Genomic DNA, 25,380 nt, shown 5'->3' with positions numbered 1-25,380 from the left:
TCGTTTCTGAAAGTATTTGTATGGAGTGTAGCCATGTATGGAAGTGAAACATGGACGATAAATAGTTTGGACAAGAGGAGAATAGAAGCTTTCGAAATGTGGTGCTACAGAAGAATGCTGAAGATTAGATGGGTAGATCACATAACTAATGAGGAGGTATTGTTTAGAATTGGGGAGAAGAGGAGTTTGTGGCACAACTTGACAAAAAGAAGGAACCGGTTGGTAGGACATGTTTTGAGGCATCAAGGGATCACAAATTTAGCATTGGAGGGCAGCGTGGAGGGTAAAAATCGTAGAGGGAGACCAAGAGATGAATACACTAACCAGATTCAGAAGGATGTAGGTTGCGGTGAGTACTGGGAGATGAAGAAGCTTGCACAGGATAGAGTAGCATGGAGAGCTGCATCAAACCAGTCTCAGGACTGAAGACCACACCAACAACAACAAGGTAAGTCTTTCCGCTCCCGGGATTGGAATGACTCCTTACCCTCTCCCTTAAAACCCACATCCTTTCATCTTTCCCTCTCCTTCCCTCTTTCCTGATGAAGCAACCGTTGGTTGCGAAAGCTTGAATTTTGTGTGTATATTTGTGTTTGTTTGTGTGTCTATCAACATGCCAGCAGTTTCGTGTGGTAAGTCGCATCATCTTTGTTTTTAGATATATTTTTCCCATGTGGAATGTTTCTCTCTATTATATTAACAAATTATTCATTTACTTAAAAAATGATCATCATGATGGCTTTGACTTTATAGTAGTCATGGATATTAACCCTCAAGCATTCCCCATATATAATCTACATCTATCTCACCTTAGTGCGTGGCAGGAGTGCTTCATTTACCTCTATAATCCCCATCCCCCTCTTTTTCCTGGCCCACTTGTAAATAGTGTGTGGGAATAATGACCATCAGAAACAATCCATGTGAGTTTGATCTTCTGGTTTTACTGTCTTGGTAATTTTGTGACATGTGATGTAGATAGTAATATGCTGTTTGACATCATCTCTTAATTTTGACAGTAAACCTGTCTATATTGCACAGCACTACTCTTGTGGAGTCTGCCATTGGATTTGAATGACCATCTCCATGACATTCTCTTGCTTATCAAACCAAACTGTGACAAAATGTGCTGCTCTTCTTATGATCATCACAATCTCCTCTTTCAATACTACATGGTATGTGTCCCAATACGATGAGTGGTGCTCAAGAATTGTTGAGCAATGATTATTTGAGATTCATCCTTCATAGGTGAATCACATTACCTAAAAATCCTTTCTATGCTTTTCATTCTAGCGTATTCCTACAACTAGTTTTATTTGGTTGCTCCATTTAATCATTGTGAATGTGTACCCATACACATTTAATGGTTGTGACTGTTTTCAGTTACCAGTCACCAACCACATAATGTAACAGTAATGGGTACTTCCACCTCCTTGGGCACAGTGCACTAAATTTATTTATGATGAATCAACAGTGCACCTTCTTGTATTTATCAAGGATTTTCTTCTGTTATCACTTCCCTGTATGCAACAGCATCACCTGCAAATGGTCTCGTGAGCTTCAGGTGTTACCCAACAAGCCATCAACATGAATGATCTTGAAATATCCCTTTTGGTATGCCTGAACCTACTTTAAAGTCTGACAACTTCTCCCTATTACTAACGACACATTGAGTTCTGTTGGTGCTATGAATGTGGATGCAACAGTGTAGTACCTCCTGGATGTAGTGTACAGACAGACTTAATGGAGCTTTTCAAGATGGCTGTTTTTGGAATACATGGTGATTCCTACTAATTAATTTTTCATTCTCCAAAACGATCATAATACCCATACATAAAATTTGTTCCTCAATTTCAACACAGATTGACATCAGTAGTTAGGTGTGTCTGTGATGACCATTCTTGAAAATGGGAATTACCTGCTGCTAGAAAGTGAGTCCACTATTTTGCATAATAATTTAGGTATTTGTATGTTCTGTGGATCATACTCTAATGAAACAAAACATTATGACCACAGTCCAATGCGAGACTGCATGCCATCTGATAGCCTTTGTAAGCTCCCTACTTGTAAACTGTTATCACAGTTTAATTAATTTTCAAGTCACACTACTTAATTAGGAATAAAGTTCACATCTGTGGGTAGTATTTGGCTTTAATAGTGACCAGATGCCCTAATGAGTACAACCACAGTTAAAATCATTACTACAAACCTGTTAGAAGTGTGATAAAAAAGTAACGGGAATTTTTTAATTTCACAGGCTATATATACGTCCGATTTTCAAATCATTTTTATCAACTTGTTGGTACACATGTTCATGATGTATATTTGCATTTTCAATTGTTTTGAATGTTCAGCGTATTGTTGACATTCAAAAAGGTTATACATTTTTTTGAGTGCTTGGCAAATTTTTACTTATGAAAAAAATGGATCAAAGAATTTCCATTAAATTTTGCTTTAAAAATGGAGTAGTGCCACACCACATTCGAAGTGTTGACTGTGGCTTTTGACAAATCTGCTGTGAGTAAGAAAAGTTAACGAGTGGTATAAACGTTTAAAAGAAGGTCGAGAAGACATTGAAGACGACGACTGCCCTGGATGCCTTAACAAATCAATTACTGATGACAAAGTGGAAGAACTAAAAAAAATTGGTTCTGGAACATCACCAAATTGCCATCAGAGGGGCTGCTGATGGTGTCAGCATATCCTTTGGTTCATGCCAACCAATTTTTGGATTTATTTTGGGCATGAGATGTATAGCAGCAAAGTCTGTTCTAGAATTGTTGAATGTTGACCAAGAGCTTCTCATGGATATTGCTCAGCAATTGCTGAATGAAGTTGACAACAATCCAGAGCTTCTAAGGAGAGTTATAAGAGGTGACAAAACATTGGTATACGGATATGATGTTGAAACCGGAAGCCAGTTGTCCCAACGGAAACTGCCTGAAGAGTCAAGACAGAAAAAAATTTGACAAGTTGAGTCACATGTGAAGGTTCTTCTTACTGTTTTCTCAAATTACTGCTGGGATGGTTCCTTTGAAAGGGCATGGCCAACTTCCTTCCCCTTCCTTCCCTAATGCGATGGGTCCAATGACCTTGCTGTTAGGTCCCCCACCTCAAATCAGTCAACCTTCTTCGATAGTCCATCATGACTTCCTGCCTTACGGTTGTACAGTCAATAAGGAGTACTACTTGGAAGTTATGAGCTGGTTGTATGAAGAAATCTGAAGAAAATAACCAGAATTGCGGTAAAACGAATTGTGGAAATTGCGTCATGATAATGCTCCAACTCACAGCTCAGTACTTCATGATTTTTTGGCCAAAAACAAAACTATTACAGTACCTCAGCCACTGTATTTGCCAGACATGGCCCCCCTCCAACTTCACTAATCCTGATGCTGAAGAGACTCATGAAAGAATGTCGTTTGATGAGATAAAAACAGAATTGCTGAAGGAGCAGAACACAATAACAAAAACTGAGTTCCAGAAGTGCTTCCAAGATTGGAAAAAGCACTGGCACAAGTGTGTTATATCTGAGGGGGATCATGCTGAAGGGGACAAAGATGATATCAGTGAATAAATAAAGATACATCAAGAAAAGCAAAAGTTCCCGTTAATTTTTCATCGCATCTAATACCATTAATGACAAGGAAACTATAGCACAATAACGGTTCTAGTCAAGTTGCATGACACCTTTGAATTTATTATCAAGTATTCTCTTTGAGTATGATTACTAGCTCTTAAAAGCACAGTCTACTTTTCATTAGCAGTGAACGTTCTGCCAGTTATTTGTTAACAGTTCTGCCAGTTATTTGTTAGGATCCAAGATACATTCCACATAACTCACTCACAGTATCATTTTGTCTCTTCCCTGATAAGTAACTACAGTAAAACCCCACATTTACATTCCTGGAATCAATGTTTTCCCCACCATTTACAACAATTTTTATTGTCTCCTTCAAAGTTCCTACATTCTTAAAGTTAATTTGCACTTGTTTTTGAGTCAGCATATTTATAATTGTCCCACAATTTACACTGGATGAAACAAAGTTTGTGGAGAAAAACTGATGTGGCTAGCATAAAACGACTCTGTCTTTGAATTAGCCTTCAAGTAGTGTTTACAGATGTTAAACACTTAATTTTATTGAGCCCTGAGTGCTCTTCTAAGTAGATCTGGAATGGTAAAAGTCAAAACAATTTGTGGCACTACTGGTTTGTCTCCTGCAGCTGCCAACCTCTACTCGACTTGGTAGCTGAAGGACGTAACTGTTTTCATAGAAGTCAGAAGAAGGTGTTACTTTGGATGAACATTTCTTACTACCAACCTGAGCTTCCAGTACTGTGTGTTATAAAATTGTTGTTTGCTAACAATATTTTAGGCACATTGTTTCAGTTTTAATTTCATCTTATGATTATGATCATATGCAGAGGATATCCGTGTCCCAGTATGTGTAACTTTAATAGAGTTATGTTTATAATTCACATACACGCTGAACACAGTGTCGTCTACCAGTCAAGGTTGACTGTGCCAACAAAGCCATTGCTGCAAACGGAGGCAAGTTGATTTCAGTCAACACAGCTATCCCATCAACCACCAAGACAAGAGTTAATTTTATGTGCTAAGTAGCATTATTTGTAGCCATGCATAAGTGATCTGAGTGTTGTGTTGTAACCTGCATTTTGCAAGTAGAAGTTCAGTGTTTTCCATCACAGCTTTAGGATGAAAATATTGTGAAAACAGATCTACATCTACAACTGTACTCTGCAAACCACTGTGAAGTGCATGGCAGAGAATATGTCCCATTGTACCTCTTATTAGGGTTTCTTCCCATTCCATTCACCTGTTGAAAGTGGAAAGAATGATTGTTTAAATGCCTCTGCATGCGTTGCAACTTGTCCTCATGATCCCTATGTGAGTGAAAATAGGAGATGGTCATATATTCCTAGAATCATCATTTAAAGCTGCTTCTTGAAACTTTGTAGGCTTTCATGGGATAGTTTATAGCAAAAACTTGAGTCTTATACAAAAAGGGAGTACATTACTCCAGCACAAGGGTGTTCGATGCACTCTCATGAAACATAAAACCTCTTACCAGTGCAATGCTGTTATTTAAGAGTAAACTGAAGAAATATGTATTAAAAAACTCTTTTTACTCTCTTGATGAAATTTATAATGTAAATATCTCTTCATTATAGATTAGATGAAAATGTTTAATGATGCAGTATAATTTTAGCATTTTACAACTTGGAATATATATGGACTATGATATACACTCCTGGAAATGGAAAAAAGAGCACATTGACACCGGTGTGTCAGACCCACCATACTTGCTCCGGACACTGCGAGAGGGCTGTACAAGCAATGATCACACGCACGGCACAGCGGACACACCAGGAACCGCGGTGTTGGCCGTCGAATGGCGCTAGCTGTGCAGCATTTGTGCACTGCCGCCGTCAGTGTCAGCCAGTTTGCCGTGGCATACGGAACTCCATCGCAGTCTTTAACACTGGTAGCATGCCGCGACAGCGTGGACGTGAACCGTATGTGCAGTTGACGGACTTTGAGTGAGGGCGTATAGTGGGCATGCGGGAGGCCGGGTGGACGTATCGCCGAATTGCTCAACACGTGGGGCGTGAGGTCTCCACAGTACATCGATGTTGTCGCCAGTGGTCGGCGGAAGGTGCACGTGCCCGTCGACCTGGGACCGGACCGCAGCGACGCACGGATGCACGCCAAGACCGTAGGATCCTACGCAGTGCTGTAGGGGACCGCACCGCCACTTCCCAGCAAATTAGGGACACTGTTGCTCCTGGGGTATCGGCGAGGACCATTCGCAACCGTCTCCATGAAGCTGGGCTACGGTCCCGCACACCGTTAGGCCGTCTTCCGCTCACGCCCCAACATCGTGCAGCCCGCCTCCAGTGGTGTCGCGACAGGCGTGAATGGAGGGACGAATGGAGACGTGTCGTCTTCAGCGATGAGTCGCTTCTGCCTTGGTGCCAATGATGGTCGTATGCGTGTTTGGCGCCGTGCAGGTGAGCGCCACAATCAGGACTGCATACGACCGAGGCACACAGGGCCAACACCCGGCATCATGGTGTGGGGAGCGATCTCCTACACTGGCCGTACACCACTGGTGATCGTCGAGGGGACACTGAATAGTGCACGGTACATCCAAACCGTCATCGAACCCATCGTTCTACCATTCCTAGACCGGCAAGGGAACTTGCTGTTCCAACAGGACAATGCACGTCCGCATGTATCCCGTGCCACCCAACGTGCTCTAGAAGGTGTAAGTCAACTACCCTGGCCAGCAAGATCTCCGGATCTGTCCCCCATTGAGCATGTTTGGGACTGGATGAAGCGTCGTCTCACGCGGTCTGCACGTCCAGCACGAACGCTGGTCCAACTGAGGCGCCAGGTGGAAATGGCATGGCAAGCCGTTCCACAGGACTACATCAAGCATCTCTACGATAGTCTCCATGGGAGAATAGCAGCCTGCATTGCTGCGAAAGGTGGATATACACTATACTAGTGCCGACATTGTGCATGCTCTGTTGCCTGTGTCTATGTGCCTGTGGTTCTGTCAGTGTGATCATGTGATGTATCTGACCCCAGGAATGTGTCAATAAAGTTTCCCCTTCCTGGGACAATGAATTCACGGTGTTCTTATTTCAATTTCCAGGAGTGTATAATTTTAATGTCTTATACTTAAGTTTTGCTGTAGATTAAGCTTGTGTTTGTAATAATTAAATTATTTTGTTCCCAATTTCACAGTATTACAGTTTGTAATTATCTCATATTTAGTTTTCTGTTCACATTTATGGTTACAATATCTCAGTTTTTAATTTTCATGTTTGTTTTTACTTTGTTAAAATTGACTTGTTTCATATTCATACAATTCCTTTGTCTACTGGATCAACGAAACAAAAATGAATAAATAAATAAACAGATACATGTGTGACAATTCATGCTGCCCTCTTCTGTGTACATTCAATATCCCCTGTTAGTCCTAATTGGGTCGGGTCTCACACACTTGAACAACTCTCCAGAGTGGGTCGCATGAGTGATTTGTAAGCAATCTCTTGTGTAGAGTGATTGTATCTTCCTAGTATTCTACCAATAAACTGAAATCTGTGTGATCATTCCATTTCATATCCCTACAAAATGTTACACCCTGGTATTTGTAAGAATTGGCAGAGTCCAACTGTGACTCATTGACATTGTAGTCATAGACACTATGTTTCTTCTTTTAGTGAAGTGCACAATGTCACACTTCCAAACATTTTAAAACAAATTGCCAATCTTTGCACCACTTTGAAATCTTATGAAGATCTGATTGAATATTTATGCAGCTTCTTTCAGACAGTAATTCACTATAGATAACTGTCATCTACAGAAAGTCTGAGGTCACTGTTAATATTGTCCAGAAGATTATTAATATATGGCATGAACAGCAAGTCTCCCAACATGCTTCCCTGCTGCACACCCGAGATTACTTCTACATCTAGTGATGACTTTTCAGCCAAGATAACATCTTCCGCCTCTCTATCAAAAAATCCTCAATCCAGTCACAAATTTCACCCTGTACCCCATATGATAATACTTCTGACAATAAGTGTAAATATGGTACTGAGTCAAATGCTTTTTTGGAAATCAAGAAATACTGCAGCTACCTGCCTGCCTTGATCCGAAGATTTCAGTATGTTACACGAGAAAAGTGCAGGTTGGGTTTCACAAAATCATTGTTTTTGGAATCCTTGCTGATTGGCATGTAGGAGGTCATTGTGTTCAAAATACCACATTATGTTTGATCTCAGAATATGTTCTAAGATTCCACAACAAATTGATGTCAAAGATAGTGGCTCAAATGGCTCTGAGCACTATGGGACTTAACATCTGAGGTCATCAGTCCCCTAGAACTTAAAACTACTTAAACCTAGCTAACCTAAGGACATCACACACATCCATGCCCAAGGTAGGATTCGAACCTGCGACTGTAGTGGTCGCACGGTTCCAGACTGAAGCGCCTAGAACCGCTCGGCCACAGTGGCCAGCTCAAAGATAGTGGACAGTGGTTTTGTGGATCACTTCTACTACCATTCTTGTAAACAGGTGTAACCTGTGCTTTCTTCCAACTATTGGGCACAGTTTTTTGTCTGAGGAATCTACAATGGATAATAGTTAGAAGAGGGGATAACTCGGCTACAGATTCAGTATAAAATCTGACAGTGACTCCATCGGGCCCTGGAGCTTTGCTCAATTTTAACTATTTCAGCTGTTTCTCAACACCACTAACACTAACATTTATTTTACACATCTTTTCAGTGGTATGAGGATTAAATTGGGCCAATCTCCTGGGTTTTCCTATGTACAGGAACATTTGAAAATGGAGTTAACCATTTCAGCTTTTGCTTTTCTACCCTTAATTTCAGCTCCTGTCTCATTCACAAGTGACTGGACACTAACTTTGGTGCAACTGACAGCCTTTGCATATGACCAGAATTCCTTTGGCTTTTGTGAAAGATCATTTGACAACATTCCACTTTGGTACTCATTGAGGGCTTCACGCATTGCTCTCTTGATAATGCATTTTATTCAGAACAGTCTCTATCTACAGCCCTGTGCTTTGTTTTACTCCTATTATGCCATAGTCTCTGTTACTTTAGAACTTTCTTTACAGTGATTGTATACCATGGAGGATCCCTTCCATTATGAACTGTTCTACTGCTGTACATACACTGATGAGCCAAAACATTATTACCACTGCCCACCATAAGGCTGTATCCTGCCTGTTGACACTGAGGGCACATGAGGTGGTAAGACAAGTGTATGAATGGCGCAGAAATGAATGGTGAATCATTCTAGTGACGATAAGTGGTGCAGATGCAGAAATCCCCCAACTTAAGTGATTCTGACAAAAGCCAGATTGTTGTGGTCCAGTGCCTGGGAGCGAGCATCTCAAAATTGGTGAAGCTGGTTGGCTGTTCACGTGCTACTACCATGAGCATCTGTGGAAAGTACTTGAAGAATGCTGAAACCTTAAGCAGGCAACAAGAAGTTGAACATCCATACCTTATCATAGAACATACAGATCTGAGGCTTGCCCACTTTCTAGAGGAGGATAGGTGGCAATCTGTGGCAGATTTGAGACCGAGTACAGTGCTGGTGCAGGCACAAGTGTTTTGGAGTACACTGATCAGCGCACAGTGTTGAACACTGTGTTCCACACCAGAGGACTCCTATGTTGACCCACCACCACCACCATCAGTTATGATTACAATGGGGACGGAATCATTGAGATTGGACCATGGATCAATGGAATCATGTCACCTGGTTGGATGAATCCTGTTTAATGTCAAAACCATGTCGATAGTCATGTCTAGATATGCTGGCCTCCAGGCAAACAGCTGCTCAAAATATGCAGCACACAACGGACGATGGTCGGTGGGAGTACTGTTGTGTTATGGGGGCATTCATCTGGGCTTCCATTGGACCTGTGTTAGTAATTGAAGGCACTGTGACAGCTTTGGACTATGTGAACATTATAAGGGATAACTGTCTGTGTCACAATGCCACAATCGTGCTGCAATGGTTTGAGGGGCATGATAGTTAACTCATGTTGATGTCTTGGCCATCAAATTCAGCTTACTTGAATCCGATTAAACCCAACTGGAATGTAATAGGATGCCAGCTTCATGGCAACAAACCAACCACCAGTAAATTACAGGAAGCGTATGACCTGTGCACAGAAATCTGGTGCCACAAACCTGTGGAGACTTAGCAAGTACTTGTCGAATCCATGGCATGCAGAATCACTGCTGAATTGCGTTCCAGAAGTGGACAGACATGCTTTTAAGTAGATGGTCATAATATTTTGGCTCATCAGCGTATCTGTCTAGTGCATAGTCCCTCTATGTGCTCCTATCCTGTGCTGAAACTTCCAGTTCCTCATTTAGAAATGACACTACTGCTCTTTTACCCAGTTTACTTAACATGTACACTTTTGTACTTGTTTTAGTTGTCCTTTGTTGGTTTTAGTTGTCTGTTGTACTTTAGTAATCATTATTGTCACAACCTTGTCATGGCCACTGATGCCAGTTTTGATGTGGATGTCCTTAAAGAGGTCAAGTCTATTTGTTGTCATTAGATATTACATATTTCCATCATGAGTGGTGTTCTGAACTATCTTTTCTGTATAGTTTTGAGAACATGTTTTGCATTAACACAGGGTCTAGGGATTGTCAGTGCAGAACTCTATTATCAAATACAAAGACTCTGTTTAGAAAAGTGCATGTAACAGTGAGCAAAACTTAGAAAAGATGAAATATGACAGTTACTCTAAAAATGCTGAGCTGAATGCTTGGAATCAAAAACTACTCTGCATCTAATCAGTGGATCAGTAGATTCAAGAAGTACGATAACATGGTGTACAAAACTACATGGGGCAAAGAAAATAGTGTAAACATACACTGAAGTGCCAAAGAAACAGCTATAGACATGCGTATTCAAATACAAAGATATGTAAACAGACAGTATACAGCACTGTGATCGGCAACGCCTATATAAGACAACAAGTGTCTGGTGCAGTTGTTAGATCAGTTACTGCTGCTATAGCGACAGGTTATCAAGATTTAGGTGAATTTGAATGTGGTATTAAAGTCGGTACACAAGCGATGGGGCACAGTATCTCTGAGGTAGTGATGAAGTGGGGAACTTTGCATGTGACCATTTCACAAGTGTACCGTGAATATCAGGAATCCGGTGAAACATCAAATCTCCGATATCACTGCTGTCGGAAAAAGATTCCGCAAGAACGAGACCAATGGCGACTGAAGAGAATTGTTCAACATCGTAGAAGTGCAGCCCTTCCACAAATTGGTGCATATTTCAATGCTGGGCCATCAACAAGTGTCACTGTGTGAATCATTTAACAAAACATCATTGAGATGGGCTTTCAGAACCAAAGGCCCACTCGTGTACCCTTGATGAGTGCATGACACAAAGCTTTACACCTCACCTGGGCCCATCAGTGTGGACACCTACATTGGACTGTTGATGACTAGAAACATGTTCCGTGGTCATGCTGGGTGACATGTACATAAGCATCGTTTCAAATTGTATCGAGTGGATGGACATGGACATGTACAGATATGAAGGCAACCTCATGAATCCATGGACCCTGTATATCAGCAGGGGACTGATCAAACTGGTGAAGGCTCTGTAATGGTGTGAGGCATGTAAAGTTAGTGATATGGGACCCCTGATAAGTCTAGATATGATTATGATGGGTGACATGTACATAAGCATCCTGTCTGATCATCTGCATCCATTCATGTCCATTGTGTAGTCCGATGGACTTGGGTAATTCCATTAGGACAATGTGACATCCCACACATCCAAAATGGCTAAAGTGGTTCCAGGAACACTGTTCTGAGTTTAAACACTTCCGCTGACTACCAAACTACCCAGACATTAACATTATTACAGTGTAAAAACGATAATTTTCTTGTTTTATCTAAAAGTTAAGATTTATTGCACATAATGAATACTAAGTACACCGCTCAAAAGAATTAGGGGAACATGACTTTGGGTGTTTGCTCTGTTCTGTTGTGCAATAATTGAGGAATGGGTATGTTGTCAAATTATATCTTTATCTTTCACAAATTAAGTACAGAACAAAACTTCATTACATCCTCAGTTGTTTACTTAAAAAGAACTGAAATGCCCGACAGGTGTCAAAAACAAAGTGGAAACAGTCATCCGTCCTGTCATCATGGATGGTTTTCATTGGGCTTTGAGAGCTTCAATAAAGTGTATGCCTTCCATGAGCATTTATCACTGCCTGCTCTTATGTGGCATGCTCCATTAATTCTATGGAGCTCACTGTGTGGTATTTGTTCCCATTCTTCAATGGGTGTGTATGATAGTTCTTGGCGAGTCTGATAGAACAGTTCTTGGCAAGTCTGATGGAAAAGGATGACCATGATCACATCTATTAAGCATGTCCCTTAAGCACAATGGGGTTTAGGTCATGACTCACTGCCAGCCATTGCATTACTTCAGTGTGATGATTGCGTCACGAGCAACAGCATGGCTATATAAGCATGGCAATGACAACCACACAACAGTCATCCACTAGACAATGGCAGAGGAGATCTCTGCTGAAAGCTTGTGGGCAGTGAACCACTTGATGCGTCTTTAAACCCGAGAATGTTTTATTAACAGATATCATCGCGAAAGCATGCATTCATACTTTCATCCCCTATTTCATCTCCTAAGGGAAGGTATCTCAGAAAATCTCTTCTTCAACAATCCTACAGCGTAAGATCAACACCCTCTGGAAATTTCAAGTTTTTTATCGTTGGTGGTTTGGGTTGGGCAATGATGAGGCAGTGAGTAAGTCAATCAGTCGGGGCATTATCTTTTATATATGGATATATTATTACACATTCGAAAATTATTTAACTGCTTTATGGAGTAGAAGGAACTTTCAGGTAGATGATTTCAGTTTGTGTATGAAATAAATTTTCTATTAAAGTCTTTACACGACTGAGTATGTGGTCAAAGATTTTATTGCTGAATATCTCACTTCATTTTCTGCCACACTTGAGGCTGTGTGAAGAACAGTGTTTCTTTGTGTTTCACAGCTTAAAACATATCCTATTGGTGCCTTGTACGCTAGGATTACTAGCTTTGTGTTCCTGTTCTAATTAAGTTACACAACATTCGGGCAGCAGGTATAGCGCCTGTGAATGGTCCATGGTTTTATAATATTATGACACTAAAGTGTTTTTGTTATCTCAGCCGAATGAGGGCTCTGTTAATAATTTGTGAGTCCTCATTGTACACCATTGTCAAAGCTAGTAGAGATTTACTGTGCTGAAAGGGTGGTCAGTGTACACACTTACAGTATACTGTATAGGCACATGATGTTTTCAGCAGCTAGTTTGACAAATCACATGCACTGGAAAGATTTGTAGTTACAAACAGGCCTGACAATATCGACAGTGTCAGTATAGAGACAAGGCTCAGTGATCACGATGTCATCTTAGTGACAATGGTTGAGTAATAAATCCATCAGGAAGAGTAAGAGAGTTTTCATGCTGAAAAGAGCAGATAAGCTGTTGTCGGCATTCTAATTGGACAAGGAATGAACATCATTTAGTTCTAATATGATCCGTAGAGAAATTATGGGTTTAAACTCGTGTAAAATCAAACTCTGGAGAATTATGTGCCTTTTAAGGGGATTGAAGGTGGAAAAGTCCCACCACAGTTCAAAACAAAATTCAGGAAATGTTGAAGAAGCAGAGATTGTTGCTCTGTCGGTTAAAAAAGAATATGGAAGTGTTAACAGGCAAAAATCAGTAAAAATTCGTGCATCTACAAAAAGGTCGATGGGGGTAGCATACTACAGCTTCCACCATCATACCTAAGTGAAAAATCTTACTGAGAAAGTGAGAAAATTCTGGTCTTGTGTAGAATCACTATGCGGATTGAAGGCTTCTATCCAGTCACTTTTGAGCCAGTCTGATGTAGCAGTCGAAGACAAAAAAAGGAAAGCTGAAATTTTAAATGATCATTTATGCAGGAGGATTGTATAGACATACCATCATTTGACCGTTGCATGGACTCCCCTATGGAGGACACAGTAATAGGCATCCCTGGCACAGAGAAGCAACTGAAAGAGTTGAAAATAAATAAGGCACCTCTGAATTCTTGAACATATTATAAGTTCAAATATAATAAATTTCCTTGGGACAGAGAAGCTTCTGTCCACAAGTTAGCACTGTTTAAGGAAGCATCACACATGTAGAACTCAGCTTGCCCTTTTCTTACATGATCCTTGTGAACCATGGATGAAGGGCAACAAGCAGGGCCCATATTGCCAGGTTTACGGAAAGTGTTTGACATAGTACCCCACTGCAGATTGTTAATGTAGGTCCAAGTGGCTTGGAGACTTCTTAAGTGATAGAACCTCATACACAGTCTTCAGAGACACAGGTATTGTGTGATATGTTCACTCCTGTTCTCTATATACATAAAATGATTGACAGATAGGGTGAGTGTTAATCTGCTGATGGTGCTGTATTGTACAGGAAAATTGCTTTGTTGAGTGGATGTAGAATAATACAGGATAACTTGGACAGAATTTCTATTTGGTGTGATGAATGACAGTTAACCATAAATGTAGAAAAATGTAAATTAATGAAGATGAGTAGGAAAAACAATCCTCTGTTTTTGAATACAGTATTAGTAGCATGCTGCTTGACACAATAACATCAATTAAATATCAAGGCCTAACATAACAAAGTGGTATGCAATAGATCAAGCACAGATGATTGATAGTAGGGAAGGTGAAAGGTCAACTTCAGTTTATTGGAAGAAGTGTAGCTCATCTATAAGGGAGACCACATACAGAACTAGTGCAGCCAATTCTTGAGTACTGCATGATTGTTTGGGACGTTCACCAGCTTGGGTTAAAAGACATCAAAGCAATTCAGAGGTGTGCTGCTAGATTTGTTTTTGGTAGGTTTGATCATTGTGTAAGTATTAAAGAGATCCTTTGTGAACTACATCCTTTGTGAATTACATAGAAAATTTAGAACACTGGAATTTGCAGCTAACTGCAGAATGATTCTACTGCCACCAATGTACATTTCTCGTAAGAACAATAAAGACAAGGTTAGAGAAGTTAGGACTGGCACGGACATTTTGAACAGTCATTTTTCCCTCCCTCCACTTGCAAGTGGAACAGTAAAGGAAATGGTTAGTAGCGGTACCAGTTACCCTCTTCCCTACACCATACGCTGGCATGCAGAGTATATATATAGATGTAGTTATATGATGGATCAGTTATACACTCATAGGGCATTTAACATTTTAAACAGGGACACAAATGTCAGTATTATTTATGTAACAATCATCTAAGAAGGAAGGAAGGTTAGAGTTTAGTTTCTTGATGACAAGAAGGTAACTGGAAATGGAACCTAATTCAGATGGGACAAGGAGGGAGAAGGCTCTCGGCCATGGTATTCTTTAAGAAACCAAGTTGATATTTTCCTGAAATAGATTAAAGAAAGCATAGAAACCTGAACTGGGTTGGAGAGACAGCATTTTGAATGTGCTGTGCAATTATGTTTGTTCAGATTTTTTTCATTTATAACATAATTGTATAGAATGTAATGATGAATAACTGGTGAATGTAAATAAGTGTTTCCAAAAAACAGAAAGCAGCTATAGTGTGTTGTTTTGCAGAAACAGTGGACCATCATTCACCTTAAAGATGAATAAATTGTAGACAATGTTAATACCAGTGCAAAGGAAAGATCCTTTTGATTTTGGCTGTATGTTTTTGTCAAGAACTGAAACACGAACAACTTGACATGTGCTTATTTCTCTCTTCAGTGTAGATTTTCTTAGTCTGAAAGGATTATTTCTGTTTGTCAAGAATCTCACATGCTGTGAATAGTACCACATGACAGGTCACCTGTGTTTACAAAATGGGCAAAAGAATGGATACATAGAATTACAGACTAGTATTGCAAATATCCATCTGTTGTAGGATCTTAGATCATATTTTAACTCCAAATCTTATGACATTCCTGGTGTAAAATACGTTTCTCTTAAAAAAGCAGCATAAGTTCAGAAAAGAAAAAAAACTCTTTGTGTGAAACAGAACTAGGGCAATGGCCTTCCTGCAGTGTATACACTGGTTCCATGAGATCACTGAAGTTAAGCGCTGTTGGGCATGGCCAGCACTTGGATGGGTGACCATCCAGCCGCCATGCGCTGTTAACATTTTTCGGGGTGCACTCAGCCTCATGATGCCAATTGAGGAGCTACTCGACTGAATAGTAGCGGCTTCAGTCAAGAATATCATCATAATGACTGGGAGAGCGGTGTGCTGACCCCACTCCCCTCCTATCCGCATCCTCCTCTGAGGATGACACAGTGGTCGGATGGTCCTGGTAGGCCACTCATGGCCTGAAGACGGAGTGAGTGAAACAGAACTGGTTCATTCACATGAAATGTGTTGCAAAAAATAGAAGCTGGTAAACAGGTAGATTCCATTAACCCATGAGCAGGCATGTCATTTTTCATAACATGAGTGGCCACGTGGTGTACTTTGTACACATGTAAAGAGTAGCTGTCTTTATGTTACCAAGGTAATTATGTGTGAACAAAATCACAGTTTAATCTTAATTTAAGTCAAGACTAATAAAATAAACTTATATTGCCTTAGCTAAGCCACTGTTTAATTAAACAATAACAAAGTAAACTTTTATGATATCATTCTTTTGTCACATGCAAGTGTTACCCCACAGATCTCTGCCAACTGCTTATGTGATTACCAATCATCTCATAAACAACTGCCTAATTATGGGCCGGCCGCAGTGGCCAAGTGGGTCTAGGCGTTTCAGTCCAGAACCGCACGACTGCTACGGTCCCAGGTTCGAATCCTGCCTCGGGCATGGATGTGTGTGATGTCCTTAGGTTAGTTAGGTTTAAGTAGTTCTAAGTTCTAGGGGACTGATGACGTCAGATGTTAAGTCTCCCATAGTGCTCAGAGCCATTTGAACCATTTGTCAGAAGCGTGGAGGAACAGCTAAAATCACTACAATTTAACAAGGCTCCAGGGCATGAGGATGATGGGATGCTGTCAGATTCTATACAGAATATGCAGCTCAAGTTAGCTCTCATTTTAACCATAATGTAGCATAGGTCCCCTGAATAAAAAGATGCCCACAGTAATTGGGAGAAAGCATAGCTCACACCTGCTACAAAAGAGGATAACAGAAGTGGTCCACAAAACTTTAGTCTGATGTCTATCTGTTCTAGAATCTTAGAACATACACTGAACTGAAGGTGATGAGATATCTCAAACAGAATGATCTCCATGCCAACCAACATGAATTTGAAAACATTTTTCATACAAAACACATGTTGCACTTCTCTAACGTGACATCTTGAAAGCCATGGATCAAGATAATAACATGGAGGCAGTATTTCTTGACTTATGAGAAGCATTGTTTATTAAAAAAAAAAAAAAAGAAATGTCATATGGAGAATCGAAGAAATTCATGACTGGACTGGGGGCTGCTACTTAGGGAGGATGAGGATACAGGATGTTACCTTGAATGATGAGTCATTAACAGATGCAGAAGGAACTTCTGGCATGCACCACAAAATTGTGTTGGAATCCTTGCTGTTCGTGCTGTCTATTAATGACTTGGTAGACAATATTAACACGAACCTCAGAATTATTTGGAGATGATGCAGTTATCGATAATGAAGTACTACCTGAAAAGCTGTACAAAAATGCGGTCAGATCATGAGAAGATTTCAAAGTGATGGAAGGATCGACAACTTGATTTAAATGTTCAGATATGTAAAATCGTGCACTTAACAACATGTACAGCAATATTGTCGTGTGGCTATAACATCCTTTAGTCACCATTGGAATCAATCACCTTGTTCAAATACATAGCCCTAACAATTTGTTGGGATACGAAATGGAATAATCACATAGACTCAGGAGGCAGGTAGCAGAGTTCAGTTCATAAATAGGAAACTGCTTACAAAAAACTTGTGCATTCCATCATAGAATAATGCTCAAATGTGTGGGACACACACTGAATAGGACTTACAGGGGATATTGAATGTTTACAGAGGAGGGCAGCATGTTTGTTTGGCTCGCAGAAAGGCTGAAAAATATGAGTTGGTGGACAGTTGAAGATAAACATCAATTAAACCTGTGAAAACCTATTTGCAAAGTTTCAAGGATAAGTATTATGTGAAGAATCTAGAGATTTACTTCACCCACCTACATATCACTCACCTAGCGACCAGGAAGACAAGATTAGACAACATGCATCGAGATATTTAAGCAGTCATTCTTCCCATGCTCCATATATGATTGATGTGAAAGAAACCCTGCATGTGATATAATGCTAGGTATCCTCTGCTATACACTTCAGTGATTTGCAGATGATGTACTTAGGTGTTGGTGTACTTGAACAATCTGCAACCTGTTCCGTCATCTTTCGGGCGTGCACTCAGGACAGCGGCAATTCTTCTTGCGATATTTCGGCTGGAAACCTCCCAGCCATCTTCAAGGCGAGTCAGAGACTGAGTTCATAGCGTTTGCGCGTACCTATTTATACGGAGAGTCACGTGATACAAAGCTGCTGAGGATTGAAAGCGCATGCGTCAAAGATATCAAAGTCGTCACTGCTGCGCTAGTCATAGATAAGATGTATATAGCAAAGATAAATATATATGCGCAGAGTGCAAACAAAATAGTGCTGCTGCGAATCCACCGTGCTTGTAAATAAATAATTAATCTTTAAAAGTGGTAACATCTGTCGGAAGTGAAGATGCAGAAATTCTTTCCGAACGAAGGTGTGAAATAAGCGGTTTCCAAGCACTGTCAAGATGAAATCCTTCATCACGGTTTACCAGGTTGTCGGCTAGTTGTATTTCTACAGCTTCCTTAACAACTGAGTCCCAGAAAGATGAAGCAGTAGTTAAAATCTTAACATCTTTATAATCCATGGCATGGCCAGTAGAAATGCAATGTTCGGCAACTGCTGATTTGTTGGACTGAAGAAGACGTGTGTACTGCTGGTGTTTGGCGCATCATTCCTGTACGGTGCGTGTGGTTTGCCCTATGTAACATTTGCCACACTCACAAGGGATTTCATAAACTCCCGCCTTTTGCAAGAGCAGATCATCCTTAACGGATCCCAACAAGCCTGCAGTCTTAGCTGGTGGGCGGAATATCACATCCACTTTATGTTTCTTCAAGATTCTAGCAATTTTAGAAGAAACATTACCCACGTATGGGAGAAAGGCTGTAGATTTCACTTCCCTTTCCACTTCCTCATCCTTTTCGTGTGATTTTTCAGCAGTTTTTATTTGCAGGGCTTTCTTAATCTGCTGTTGCGAATAGCCATTTCTCCTAAAAACTGCCTCCAGGTGTACAAGCTCATCCTGCAGGCTGTCAACATTAGACACTACATGAGCCCTGTGGACCAAAGTTTTCAGAACACTCATAATTTGCGACGGATGGTGGCAGCTAGACGCCTGCAAATACAGGTCTGTGTGTGTAGGCTTACAGTATATGCAATGACCTAGGGATCCATATCAAATAACACAAGTGTTGTGTAACTGTACATCTTCAGTGCAGTGATATGATTAATGTAAGTAAATGTTGATGATCCATGGCTACACACACACACACATACACACACCTCCTCACTATAGATGTATGTCTCTTCTTATTATCCCTACACAAGATATACAATAATGGCTGCAGAACTGTTGCGCAGTCTTCCTCAAATACCAGGATGTAATGAGAATAATGTTGCCTGTCTTCCAAAGGTTCCCCTTTAAGTTCCATGCCCATTTATTACACTTCTGTATGGGCTATACCGCCCTGTTATAAAGTTAGCAGTGGGTCACTGAATTCATGTGATATCTGATGCCAAATCTATTTGATTAAGATTCCAAATGCAGGAAAAGCATTCTAGTGTTGGTCACATGAATAGCTTCTATGCAGTTGCCTTTGCATCAAATGAAGGAAAGAAAGAAGATTAGCATTTAATGTGCCACCAATAACAAGGCCATTAGAGATAGAACATGAGCTCATATTGGAGAAGGAGAGGACAGAAAATCTTGGCATTCACCTAAGAAAATTAGGGAACTTGCAGGAAACCTAAATCTGGATTTATGAAATGGATTTAAACTACTGTCCTCCTGTCTTAGCACTGTGCCACCCTTCTCAGCCCCCATTGTGTCATTGTCAGTTCACATGGACACAGGGACCTTCCTTTATTAATCATTCATATTTTGTACCACTTATCTGTTCCAGCTTTTCCAGTACATTAATTACATTTAGTATCATCTGTGAAGCATGGCATAATGTTGTAAAACTGATTCTGTTTTTTAGGTTTTTGCAGAGCGTATAGACTTCCCACGTCGCTCACTTAGCATGTCAGAACTTGCAAAGGCAGGCAGTGGTTTATCATCTTGCTGCTTACTCTTTCGCCGAATGAAGCACATTCGTAATCTGTGAACCAAGTCCATCATAAGGTGCTCATGTTGTAAGAATGAAATCTGCTCATTCATCAGTGCATCATTGTATAAAGCTACACACTGTTCTATCACAAAAATCATCTTCAGGAGGTCTAATATGAGGTGTAATTAAAAACTTGTAGAACAACATTTGCTGTGGAATTTGGAGGATACTTGAAGATTATTTCTCATTCCAAAGCATGAGACAGTCATATTATGATTCCATATCTTTTTCATTTGTTAGTGTAATTTTGACAATATATTTTTTCATAAATCCCAGCATAAAGTAAAACTTTAACTGCTGACTCCATTGTTATATAAACAAGATAGCCATCTTGTATAAATCAATAATGGCTGTGAATAGAATACATTATTAATTTTAAACAACTTTTAGTGTGTACTTGCTTTCTTGTGTAATAGGTAGTAGGCCTATGTTGTGCTACATTATATAAGGCATAATTTGGCACATTTGTTTCCGAAGAACATGGTAAAGAATTTGCTGTTATTGACTAAACTGAAAGAAATAATATGGTTGAAAATCATATTTTACACCAGTTAGAAATGATGGCAGCTACAATGCAGTTGAAATATGACAATATAGTTTTAAAATGCGATATCAGTTGATCTCCTTTGTGGTCCTTAACTGTACCTTTTTTTGTATATTCCATATATTGGTGGCAATGAATAGATCTGGAATCAGTCTCATGACTTTATGCATAGCTTACTGCTAAATACGTTGCAAACACTGAATGTGAAATGGAGTTGTTGCAAAAGCATAATTATACACTGCCACTCTCTTTGTCTCTAGGATACAGCTTTTATGTGATGTTAGATATAAAGTAGCTTTTAGATTTTGTACATCTTGACTGTTTTGGATAAAATAATATGTACAGAGAAATCTGATATGTTTATCAACTAGTGTTGTGTGACAGAATAACAAAGAAGAGTATATTAAGCCTGTTAGAAATGTGCAGAATCAATTTAAGATGACAACACACTTTCTGTAGTTACTGTCAGCAACTATTGTACCCAGTGCATGTTTGCTTTTAAATGTTCAAGGAGTGATAATGAAGACAATTGTCAACTCCTCTCTTGCCACTTAAGGTCTGTGCTGCTGCTTTACATATTTGGAAAAAGTTACTTTATGTGTAAAAGACTGGTAACCACAAAAACTGACATTAAATTGTGGTATTAATGGTTATATATACCTTGTAGTAGATATGCTGAATATTTTGTTAACATGACTTTAAGCTTCTTGCGTGAATGTACATCAGTCTCATATTATTCTCAACATTGATGCATTTTACATGAGCTTGCGAGCAAAACTGCATTTAAGTATTATTAAATTTCTACTCATAAAGATTGGTGAATTAATTTACAAAAGGTGCGGGTATTCCCCAGAACAAATTAACTGAGACTTATTAAGGTAACAGCAGTACATGCAATAGTGCCTATGTATGTTTGGTAATTTTTGACCTTGACATCAAGTGTATTTGCAAAATTTTTACTTTGGGACACTGGGGAAATATTTATTCATAAGCCCAGAATTGAAAAAGGAAAGTATACACAAAGAGATTGTTTCTGAAAACAGTAGCAGAACTTATGTCTAAAATTTATATTTATTTCAAAAATATGATGTTACTTTGAATATTTGATATTCAAAATGTTCTGTAATTCACTGGAAACAGTGTCACAAGCTTTTCTACTGTACTTATAAATGCAATGAAGAGCTCACAATGATAGAAAATGACACCCGTATATTTGAGATTAGTTTGTGTAATGAAAATATGTGGCTACACCTGAATGCAAGATCTGCACATTATGTTGTGTCCTACTGAAAGCAATAATAAATTGTATATAATATTGCCAAAATACTGTTTACATTATTCACTTAAACCATAAAAACTGACACAATCCATCCTACCCTTATATTTTATAACATGTGTGACTATACCATTTAGAACACAAATAATGACGTAAAACAGGGTGTATATGCTCCGGGAAATTTAGCATAAACCCAGAATTTTTTTTATTCAGGAGAAAATCGAGAAAAACCTGGGAATTTTCTAGAATACCGGGAATTTTTTGTAGTTTTAGTCTTCAGTTAAATTTTTGTGATTATGACTGGTAAGAAGTGATAAACAGCAAAATGTGTCAAATGATTTAGGATGAAGACTATGAACTACTTCATAAAAGCAAACCCTCCTATGAGCATGACATCACAACTGTTTACATTAAGTTTGTTTGGAGTAGTTGCCAGTGAGCTTGTGCACATGCACAGTTGAAATGCATAACGGCAATGCCTTCTCCCTGTTCTGGATTCTTGAAGTGTGGCTGCAGCAGTAGCAAGAAGCAGTCATGCTACACAGAAAAATTTTTCTGGCGCACCTAAGCTGCCAGATTTGCGCATGCACAGAGCAGTCTGGGTTTTAATGGGAAGAGGTTAGTGACCCGTGTTTACGTTTAGTGATTTTGCTGTTTCCTAATGTCCTATTTCCTTTTCATTTACAGTTCACACATCAATGAAAACAAAACTGATTTCTGTGGCCTGGGGCTACCAAGAAAATTGAAATACATGCACATAATTACAGAAGGCTGTTATTAATATGTTTTCTGATTTTATGTTATTTCCACATTTTTGGCAGTCAAGTATTAATTGCCTTGCACAACAATGAAGTTATTTTTGTGGGTTTGCAAAATAAATGTGGCTTTTATTAATCTTTCCTGCAGATGAAGTCAATTGATAAGAAACTAAGTGTTTCATTCTACACTGTTGGCTAGTTTCAACTGTTCACTGTATTTCAAGTGCACATTTTCATCTTCTGGCACATATGGCATTATGCCATAATAAAGAATCAAACATGAAACAATATACTACTGGTACTCCATGGAAATTTGCACCCAAAAAAGCGCACTGAAAAGCTTAATATCAGGTTGGGACCTACTTCATTGTGAATCTGGACATATGAATGTGTCCTTTAACCTGAATTATGCATTTTAGTATGGTTTACGAAATACCTAAGCTCTTGGAATATCCTTTGATGTCCTATTTCGTCATGTAAGATCTCTTAATGTTATATGTGTATGAACGTACGGGCTTCCTACGTCATCGTAGTTGCCCACACACAGTAATGCCTGTCTTCTGGTGCAGGTGCAACTTGACACTTTTTACAGGTGTAGCTAACACCCTTATGCTCTCTGGCAGCTTCTGAAATGAACCCAAGTCTAAGAGGCCGCGGAAAAATATTGCGAATGGTTCTTTGAAAATCATTATTTTCAAAAGAAATTTTCATTCACGCAAGATGAACTATGTTGCTTGTGAGAATATTTTACTGGTACATTTGTGTGATGTATCTTATCCCTCGAGCAGGTGCGCTGGCACACAGAGTGCGCCAAATTTATATAATCAGCTTATCCAACATGTTGGCAACAATGGAGACCTTTGAAACTTGACGTTTTCCTTCATTATTGTTCTGACGACTGTTATGTGCAGTGCAAAAATGTCGAAGCTAAGGAATTTGTTAAATGGAAAATGTAGTGTAGCGCTGTCACTTCCGTTGCCCTCAGTGCGCTGTGCGGCTGGTCATGTAACTATTTTTTTTTTTTTACATCTTCGAACATTTTTACTTACAACATTCGTATGGCCCGTGTTCAACATAAATTTTTATTTTAGGGCAAGACAGCGTTTAACAAACGAGGAACTCGAATGGCTCTTGAATGAAGACCCAGATTTTATGAAATATGTAGACACTACATCAGATGCTACAGATGAGGAACTGAAGGTAATTACTTGTAGTGACCATGACACTGAAAGTGAACAAGAGTATGAGTCAGACAAAAATGAAGACAATAATTGTCAACCAGGTTCTATTGACGACTGGTTTGTGGGAAGAGACAAAACTTCTAAATGGAGGAAAAGTACTAGCTCTGCCACAAGCAAAGCGAGAAGGAAAAATATTGTAAAAATTTTTCGTGGACCCAAGGCTATTGCCAGGGACGTAACAACTGAGATTTCTGGATTCCTCAAGATAATTAACATGGAAATGATAGATACTATTGTGAAATATGCAAACAAATATATTCAGCCGAAACCAGAATTTTCTGATTACCAGAGAGGAAATAGACAAAAAAGAATTGACAAGAAGTGAAATACTGGCACTTTTTGGGTTACTTTATCACTTCGGAATGAAGAAGGCTAAACACGAATGTAATGGAACTGTGGAATACCGATGGATCAGGAATCAGAAGTGAAAGAGCTGTAATGAGCTACAAGCATATTCTATTCTTGCTGCGTTGTATTCGTTTCGACAGTAAAAGCACAAGAGAAGGGAGGAGAAGATCTGATAAGTTGGCTATAGTGTGTTCGATTCTGGATGAGTTTGTAACCAATTGCAAAAGTACGTACAGCATTGGTGAGTTTGTAACCACTGATAAAAAACTTCAAGCTTTTCATGGTCGTTGTGGATTTGTGCCATATATCCCCAACAAACATGCCAAATATGGCATTAAAATATTTGCGCTTTGTGATGCAAAAGCATTTTTCATGAGCAATCTTGAGGTATATTGTGGAAAGCAGCCTGAAGGACCTTGTGCAGTCTCAAATTCAGTGTCGGGAATAGTTCACAGACTCTTGAGTTATATAGACGGATACAACAGGAATATAACTATGGACAATTGGTATATAAGTTGCCCCTTGCCTATGTTGCTATTAGGTAAAGATGTATGCGTATTGGGATACTCAGAAAGAATAAACAAGAAATTCCCTTGGAATTCCTGCTTAATAAAAATCGAGTACCTGTTTCATCCCTCTTCAGATATAAAAGTGAACTGACGTTGTTTTGTATGTACCAAAGAAGAACAAGGCGGTTTTGTTGTTGTCAGCTATGCATGATCCCACTACTATCGATGAAGATTCTCGAAAGCCAGAGATTGTGTTAATTTATATTGCCACCAAGGGATATAGTCGAGCAGATGTGTGGTGCATATTCTGTGGCTCATGTAAAGAGAAGGTGGCCTTTGGTAATCTTTTTCGCTCTAATTGATGTTGTTGGTATCAATGCCCAGATCCTTTTTTACTCAAATGGACAAAATTAAAAGGTTGCAAGAAGAGTATTTCTGTATAACCTTATGACCTCATGAAACCACATCTAACAGAAAGAGCCAAAATTCAGACCCTTCCCAAGGATATATTGCTGTTCCTTCAAAGGTACCAGACAACATCTAACCAAGCTGAGAACCATTCGGTTAAGAAACGGGAATGCTGTGTTATTTGTGGAAAGGCCAAGAATATTAACACAACAATAAAG

The 25,380-nt window shown here is 39.4% G+C and overlaps 1 protein-coding gene across 2 annotated transcripts in view; it reads left to right on the top strand.

Moving 5' to 3' along the window:
* LOC124612612 (N(G),N(G)-dimethylarginine dimethylaminohydrolase 1) overlaps positions 1–21,946 on the top strand; it is a 69,000-nt gene extending 47,054 nt beyond the window's left edge. For both annotated transcript variants that reach the window (XM_047140916.1, XM_047140908.1), the window contains exon 6: positions 19,950–21,946. In XM_047140916.1, coding sequence (XP_046996872.1) covers positions 19,950–20,075 — 126 coding nt within the window. In that variant the 3' untranslated portion in view covers positions 20,076–21,946. The remainder of the gene's footprint in view (positions 1–19,949) is intronic.
* Positions 21,947–25,380: the final 3,434 nt, after the last annotated feature.

This window comes from Schistocerca americana, chromosome 1 (genome assembly GCF_021461395.2).
Source record: "Schistocerca americana isolate TAMUIC-IGC-003095 chromosome 1, iqSchAmer2.1, whole genome shotgun sequence".
NCBI lineage: Eukaryota > Metazoa > Arthropoda > Insecta > Orthoptera > Acrididae > Schistocerca > Schistocerca americana.
The sequence above is the reverse complement of the archived record's forward strand: the minus strand, read 5'-3'. Positions and strand labels throughout refer to the sequence as shown.